Genomic DNA, 8,505 nt, shown 5'->3' on the forward strand with positions numbered 1-8,505 from the left:
AGCAATGAATGAGAGAGAGAGAGGAGGGGGGGGCTGGGAAAAGTCTTTTTGAATGCAGATAATGGCATATTTGCCTAATAAACCCAATTACAAACCCTGATTTAAGGGTTGGGGGTCATTTAGGAATGACCCCCATCCCTTAAATCAGGGTTTGTAATTGGGTTTATTAGGCAAATATGCCATTATCTGCATTCAAAAAGACTAAATCCCCCTTTGGTGGCCCTGAAGGAAAATAAAACACGTAAGCCCCTTTTACACAGGCTGATTATCGACAAGGAGTGTACCAAGAAATCCTCTATCGGCCATTAATCATCCCATGTAAAAATGTCAGCGATCAGCCGAGGAGTCGGAAATGGCCTAGTCATCGTCTGATTGCATATTTTATGCTGCGCTAAAATATATCACTATCAGCCGCACATCTGTCCGTGTAAACAGGGGATGAGTGGTCGACAGCAATTTCTTTAAATGGCTTGTATTGTTTGTGCAGCCCGGCATCACGATTGATCGTGCCTTCTGATGGTGCTACAAATAAATGCCGATCTCACTGAACAACACTTGCACGGCCCAATATCATGCTGTATAAAAGGACCCTTAATCGTACGCCGGTCTTAAGTTAGGCCCCGCCCCCTTTTCACCAACCAGATTCACTTAGGCCCCATTCCCACTGAGCAAAACTAGCGGAATTGTCCGCCGCAGAAAGCCGTTAGCCTCCTGCTCATAATGGGAGTCTATGGGAGGCGCGCGCTCCTGCTCTCCCCGCGCTGAAGAATGAATACCTTCCTCTGATAAATGTCCCCCTATGTTTTTTTCATACATTTTTACAAAAAACGGATGCATCTGTGTGCATCAGTTTTACCATTGACATCCATTATTAAAAAAAAACAAAAAACGGATCAAAATGCATCAGGTTTTTTTTTTTTTTTTTTACATACACAAAAAGGCGGTCAACCACATTTTTGTGTTTGCTAAAAAAAAACTGACGCGTTTTGATTTTATTTATTTATTTTTTTTATAATGGATGTCAATAGAAAACCAGATAAAAAGAGGTAGTGTGAACACAGCCTTATTTTACTCCATAGGATAAAGTAAACAGTTCAGTACTATGTGTACTTATACAAAAATATTAATAAAACACTTTGAAAACCCAAATGAAAGCACATGAAACCGTATCATCAGACAAGGGGAACAAAGAGGAACAGAGATGTGCAGGGTGTATAGGTGTCTGAGTCCTACACATAGTAGTGAGGCCGAGGTGGGGATAGAGGCAATAGACACTCACCATCAGGGGAGAACTGGTCTCGGTCAAAGACAGTGATGCACAGCACATCCTGGTACAGGTCCTTCAAGAAGAACTGGCAATTGAAATTCCACTTTGGGTTGAGTGTATCGGTTATTGCTCGACTTGTGTAACACTGGGAGCCCAGGGTGACCTCACAGTATGGGTTACTCTTCCCTGTGTGATATACCAAAACCCAACACAATATTATAGGATTCCTGCTAAAAACCCAGAATACTGATCCCTACTATACAATGCTACTATTAAAGGTGTACTACAGAGAAATTCAAGTGTCCAGTACTTATCAGCTGCTGTATGTCCTGCAGGAAGTGGTGTATTCTTTCCAGTCTGACACAGTGCTCTCTGCTGCAGCCTCTGTCCATCCAGAGTAGGAGAGGTTTTTTATAGGGATTTGCAACTGCTCTGGACAGTTCCTGACATGGACAGAGGTGGCAGCGAGAGCCCTGTGTCAGACTGAAAAGGCATACAGCAGCTGATAAGTACTGGAAGACTTCAGTGTTTTGTAATAGTAATTTAGAAATTTATATATATCCTACAAAGTCATCAACACCACAAATTAAGTAGAGAAACAATTCATCTTTATTGCACAAATGTAATAAAATTATTTATATAAAATCACAAACATCACTGGTTACTATACAGACAAAGACACAACAACCAGGGGATTACACAGAGTACTGGTAAAAAAGCCAGGCCACACTAGTTACACATCAGTATGCAGTGTGAAAAATATTAGATGACATAGTACTCTGGCTCCATCTGCTGGCTACATACAATATTGCATATAGAGTGATTAAAGTGCTTCATGCATTTCTACGACTACCTAAAGCCTTTACATCAACATCACAGAAAGGAGAAAAAAAGCAAAAGCAGCAATAAAAACAAAGAATAAGGAAAACACATTATCACTGTTGCCTAGCTTCACCAGTATTTCTAGGACCACCAGGGATACTGTTTTTTTTTCTTCTTTCTGTGATGTTGGTGTAAAGCAGGGATGGGGAACCTTCGGCCCCCCAGTTGTTGCAAAACTACAATTCCCATCATACCTGAACAGCCAAAGGTAAAGCTTTGGCTGTCCAGACATGATGGGAATTGTGGTTTTGCAACAGCTGGAGGGCCAAAGGTTCCCCATCCCTGGTGTAAGCCAGAGTACTATGTACTCTAATACCTTGGTCCAACATTCTGCGCTGGTTGATTTCTTTATAGCGCTCTGATCTCTGCTTTTCCCAATACAGAACAATGAATGTATCATGCTCTTCACCCCCTCCACCATTACGTGTACACCAGACTGCCCTTACCATTGGGTTTACAGGCTTTTAGTTCTGCCGCTTCATTGACTTGCACCATAAGGCGCCCGATTCCGGAAGACTTGTGAGACCTCGCTGCTGGTGGAAAAGTAAAGAAATTCTACTGTAATAGGGTGCCAAGCTATTATAGTATAGTTATGCACCCAATGAAGAATGCAGCTGCTATGTAACATGATAAAGCCTTAAAGGGAATCTGTCACTAGGTTTACTCCGCCTTAAATAAGGGCAGCATAAACCAGTGACAGAAATGCTGAACAGATCGGTATATTACTTACATTATCCTGCTCAGCCGTTCTCCTAATATGCAGGAGAATAGGATTCTTGCCACACCCCTCTCCCGCCCTCCAGCTGCTGATTGACAGTTGTCTGCCTATACACAGCAAGGATAGATAACTGCCAATCAGCAGCTGGTAAGTGATGCATCAATCTGTCCAGCTTCTCTGACACTAGTTTAGACTACCCTTAAATAGAACACTATAAACCTACTGACAGAGTTTTAAAGCACAAGAAACTGGCAGGTAACACTAAAGTGAACCTGTCACCTGGAAATGCAGGACCAAATGTGCTGTGAGTGTTACCTCCCTGTATGTGGGGAATACTGCTCTGTGTATAGTGGCTCTTATTCATTACTGGTACGGTGGTCTTGTTTAGGTGTAATGCAGTAGTTATGATGTGGCGGTATTCTCTGGGCCTTGTATACTGGTAAATATTGGTCTTTGTATGGTGTTTTTCTTTCACTAAACTTGTAGAAGCAGTTGTTTATGTATGGTGGTAATATCTGGCCCTGGTGTATAGCGGTATTATTTGAGAATATATTCATCGGGGTGACCTTATCAGACTGTGGTATAACACCTTCTGAGTTCACTGAAGCTGAGTGAATTTCGGACCCCACCTGTAATTTTGCCCAGGGCCACATTTTGTCTATACCGGCCCATGGGATTATCAATTACCAGGTTAAACCAATTGCCATAAATAATCCAATACCTTGATATGCTCGTTCCCGCTTTTTCTTCTCAGTATCAATGAAGTTCTCAGAGGCAGACTTGATTTTTTGGACCCAGGCAGTTCTGAGAAAGATAATGAATGATCAGTATGTCTCCAGCAAGAATAAGCTGTCTCTCTAGTGCCACCTATGGGAGGCCTGAAGCATGACATCAGCCGATCAACAAACACCTAAATGTAGACAGCTCTTTCGCAGTTCTAGCTCTTCATCAGGACAAAACAAACAGAGTACTGGTTGTCTGGTATAGAGATTATATATTTTTTTCTTTCAAATCAGCTTGTGCTAGAAAGTGCCAGAGATTTGTAAGTTACTTCTACTAAAAAATATCAAATATTCAAGTACTTATCAGCTGCTGTATGTCCTGCAGGAAGTGGTGTATTCCTTCCAGTCTGGAGAGCAGAAGAGGTTCTCTATGGGGATTTGCTCCTGCCCTGGGCAGTTCCTGACATGGACAGAGGTGGCAGCAGAGAGCACTGTGTCAGACTGGAAATAATACACCACTTCCTGCAGGACATACAGCAGCTGATAAGTACTGGAAGACTCAAGATTTTTCAATAGAAGTAAATTACAAAATCACTGGCTCTTTCTGGCACCAGTGGATGTGAAAGAAAAAAATTATTGGTGAACTACCCCTTTAAAGCAAGGCCATTCTGGGTTGCATCAACGTTTCCTACCATTAGTCCTGGGCATTAACTATACTGACGTCATTGTACCTGGTTGCCTCCACCAGGGATATGACCATACAGCTCACCTTTCATTAATGTTGTCCGTCCTCAGGGTATACACCCGGTCTATGTGAGAGATGTGGAACACAGGCTCATCGCTGGATGGGTCACTTGGCAGCTTGACCAGCACTTCATTCAGGAAAATAGGCTGTAAGAAACAAACAAAAAAATCATACAAATGCTAGAATCACATTACACCCCAGTACAGACACAGGCTCTTTCTAACTTTGCCTAATTTGCCTGGCCAATCAGTACAGTACATACTCCTCTCTGCTATGCCATGACATAGTGCACTGAACTAAACAGGCTGGCACTGTGCTGGGGGAAGATAGATGGCATGGGGCAGGGAGAGGGGGTTACTGATGCACTGGGTTTGCAAGATGCAATGTGAGCAGAATGGAAAGAAATCGCAGCAGCACAGGGGGTTACACTAAGCACTGACCTGCAGACTTGTGTTATTGAGTAGTTTACCCTTCAGAAGTCTGGGAAAGCTGGGTGCCAATCTCACTATTATAATGGTTTGCCTGGTTTACTGTCTCTATACACAGTATTCTTACTTACCGTTTTGTACATCTTGTACTGGGCATTGGTCTTGGGGCTAAAGAGCTTGTCAGATCCAGAGGAGACAAACTGCTTGACCATGTAGGTGAGGAGCAGGAAGTCATTGAAGAGGAACCCGTACAGCTCCTTGTTGCTCTTGGTCTTGTACAGTTTGCCGCTGTGCAGGATCTTACGAGGCCCCAGGCAGTTTGTCAGGGAGTTAAAGGTGATCTGCTATAAATGTGATAGACAAACGGTGATCGGGGGCATTTATAATGACAGGCACCCAAACCACATGCGGCAGGGGATCATCCTCCCCAGCATGGGGTATACACCTCCCCTACACACAGCAGCGTATACACCTCCCACACACAGCAGCGTATACACCTCCCCTACACAGCAGAGTATACACCTACACACAGCAGAGTATACACCTACACGGCATAGTATACACCTCCCCTACACAGCAGAGTATACACCTACACACAGCAGAGTATACACCTACACACAGCAGAGTATACACCTACACACAGCAGAGTATACACTTCCCCTACACACAGCAGAGTATACATATCTCCTACACACAGCAGAGTATACACCTCCCCTCTACACAGCAGAGTATACACCTACACACAGCAGAGTATACACCTCCCCTACACACAGCAGAGTATACACTTCCCCTACACACAGCAGAGTATACATATCTCCTACACACAGCAGAGTATACACCTCCCCTCTACACAGCAGAGTATACACCTCCCCCCTACACAGCAGAGTATACGTATACACCTCCCCCCTACACAGCAGAGTATACGTATACACCTCCCCTACACAGCAGAGTATATGTATACACCTCCCCCCTACACAGCAGAGTATACGTATACACCTCCCCTACACAGCAGAGTATATGTATACACCTCCCCCCTACACAGCAGAGTATACGTATACACCTCCCCTACACAGCAGAGTATACGTATACACCTCCCCTACACAGCAGAGTATATGTATACACCTCCCCCCTACACAGCAGAGTATACGTATACACCTCCCCTACACAGCAGAGTATACGTATACACCTCCCCTACACAGCAGAGTATATGTATACACCTCCCCTACACAGCAGAGTATATGTATACACCTCCCCCCTACACAGCAGAGTATACGTATACACCTCCCCTACACAGCAGAGTATACGTATACACCTCCCCTACACAGCAGAGTATATGTATACACCTCCCCCCTACACAGCAGAGTATACGTATACACCTCCCCTACACAGCAGAGTATATGTATACACCTCCCCTACACAGCAGAGTATATGTATACACCTCCCCTACACAGCAGAGTAAACACTTCCCCTCCACACAGTAGAGTATACACCTACACAGCAGAGTATACACCTCCCCCCTACACAGCAGAGTATACGTATACACCTCCCCCCTACACAGCAGAGTATACACCTCCCCCCTACACAGCAGAGTATACACCTCCCCCCTACACAGAAGAGTATACACCTCCCCCTACACAGCAGAGTATACGTATACACCTCCCCCCTACACAGCAGAGTATATGTATACACCTCCCCTACACAGCAGAGTATACGTATACACCTCCCCTACACAGCAGAGTAAACACCTCCCCTCCACACAGTAGAGTATACACCTACACAGTAGAGTATACACCTCCCCCCTACACAGCAGAGTATACGTATACACCTCCCCTACACAGCAGAGTATACACCCCCCTACACAGCAGAGTATACACCTCCCCACCATGCAGTGGATCCCCCTTTTCTCCTACACTGCGGAGTATATTCCACTGCAGCTCGGTTACTGCCGGTTTTCCTTACCTCTATCACGCCGTCACATTGCACATGCGCCTGTATCCATTCCAGCTTATCAGAGTTCTCTTTTTCTCTAACCCCTTCATTGACCTGAGAGCAGAGCTCCTCTGACCGCTCCAAGGCGTCCCTGAGATGACCATGGTCGCGGTGAGTTTCTGCTGTGTTCTCCAGGATCTGGTGAAAACATAAGGATCAGAAGTGAAAACTCATGATGTTGTTTCCTGTGTATGCCTATACGAGGCTGAACACTCACGTTCTTTATGATGAGCGGATACCGAGTTATCCTTTGCATAGGTTTGAGTAGAAAACTGGACAGAGGCATTCCCTTGCAGCGAGGGTCGGTGGCTAGTCTCTGCAGGGGCAAACAAGCAAGAGAGACTCATAAGTAGCAGATTATTTCCAGCAAACCACAGAATGCTTCATATATCAGAAGGATTGAGTCCACCACGAATTACGGCTTATTACACGAGACAATTATCGTGAAAATTATCGTTATATTGTTCAAATTTAAACGATAATTGTTTTGTGTAAACGCAGGCAACGATCAAACAACCAACGAGAAATCGTTCATCATACATTTGGTGCTGACACCAAAATCATCGTTAATTGTTCGCTATAATTGCGCATTTCATCACTAATCGTTCAGTGTAATTCCACATTGTTCATTCTTTGCAGTAACCATCGTAACTAACGACTATCGTTCTGTGTAATATGGTAAACGATTTCAGGTTAACGATAAACAATCCAGTTTGCAATCCCTTAACGTTAATCGTTAAAAATCGCTTTGCCTAATAAGACCCTTAGTATTAAGGGTATAACCACCACCGTAGCAGCTAAAGCAGCTGTAATGGGGCCCACCGCCTCAGGGGGCCCGACAGCCCACTCCTGCAATACACTGGGCCCAGAGTTGTCATCATTTGCAGCATGCGGTGGCAAATCGGGCCTTCAGGGTGCTACAAATGTCCCTTTAACTGCAAGCACTTGCCGTTAAATGTTAAAGGGTATGACTACACTTGATGGGTTTGTAGTCAGACGGGAGGGGGGCCCAATCAAAAGTTTGCTATGGGGCCCAGCCATTTCTAGTTATGTTCCTGCTTAGTATGATTGTGAAGAAACTTCTGCTGTGCACATGGTATCACATGCCGTTCCTGTACGCTAGCTCCTCAGGTGCCACCAGATCAATCCCCCTTTTACAGGTGATCATGAGCCAACATCACTATAAAGACAGTCTATTAACTCTTGGTTAAAGGGGAGTTCCACCCCAAACTAAATTGAATTGAATGTCAGTACATCAGGAGTAGGAGCAGTAGGCAAAATCTGGTATTCGTCTCTGTTTTACTTACAAGGATTTGGGCATTTGTTTAGTTGGGGGCGGCCATTTTGCAGGAGTGCTAACGGGACGTGCAGTTGTCTCCTATGAACTAGCTGCTCAAATACTGACAACCACCTATTGTTTTGTCAGGAAAACTCGCTGGTTTTATCGAGAACCTTACTGAAAGGTGACAATCAATACAACCGACTACTTCCCTTTGCCAAAATGGCTGCTACACTTAAAAAGTTTAAATATCTCTTTAAGTGAAATAGATGTAATAACCAAACAAATAAAATAAAAAGACCTGAAGTCTTCCAGTACTTATCAGCTGCTGTATGTTCAGCAGGAAGTGGTGTATTCTTTCTAGTCTCACACACTGCTCTTTGCTGCCACCTCTGTCCATGTCAGGAACACTGCAGAGCAGTAGCAAATTTCCATAGAAAACCTCTCCTGCTCACTATCCCTAAATCACAGCATT

General features: G+C 44.3%; 1 protein-coding gene across 5 annotated transcripts in view; it reads right to left on the reverse strand.

Moving 5' to 3' along the window:
• Positions 1-8,505, reverse strand: part of ITSN2 (intersectin 2) — a 112,076-nt gene that overhangs the window by 6,817 nt on the left and 96,754 nt on the right. For 4 of the 5 annotated variants that reach the window (XR_011363451.1, XM_069973072.1, XM_069973075.1 and 1 more), the window contains 7 exons: positions 6,969-7,067; positions 6,722-6,889; positions 4,894-5,106; positions 4,359-4,480; positions 3,589-3,671; positions 2,596-2,682; positions 1,280-1,453 (listed from right to left, as the gene is read on the reverse strand). Coding sequence is in view for 4 of the 5 variants with exons in the window: in XM_069973072.1 (XP_069829173.1) it covers positions 1,280-1,453; positions 2,596-2,682; positions 3,589-3,671; positions 4,359-4,480; positions 4,894-5,106; positions 6,722-6,889; positions 6,969-7,067 (946 nt within the window). In the remaining variant the exon portion in view is untranslated. The remainder of the gene's footprint in view (positions 1-1,279; positions 1,454-2,595; positions 2,683-3,588; positions 3,672-4,358; positions 4,481-4,893; positions 5,107-6,721; positions 6,890-6,968; positions 7,068-8,505) is intronic. The other variant, XM_069973073.1, reaches the window with a different exon arrangement.

This window comes from Dendropsophus ebraccatus, chromosome 6, assembly GCF_027789765.1.
Source record: "Dendropsophus ebraccatus isolate aDenEbr1 chromosome 6, aDenEbr1.pat, whole genome shotgun sequence".
NCBI classification, from domain to species: Eukaryota; Metazoa; Chordata; class Amphibia; order Anura; family Hylidae; genus Dendropsophus; species Dendropsophus ebraccatus.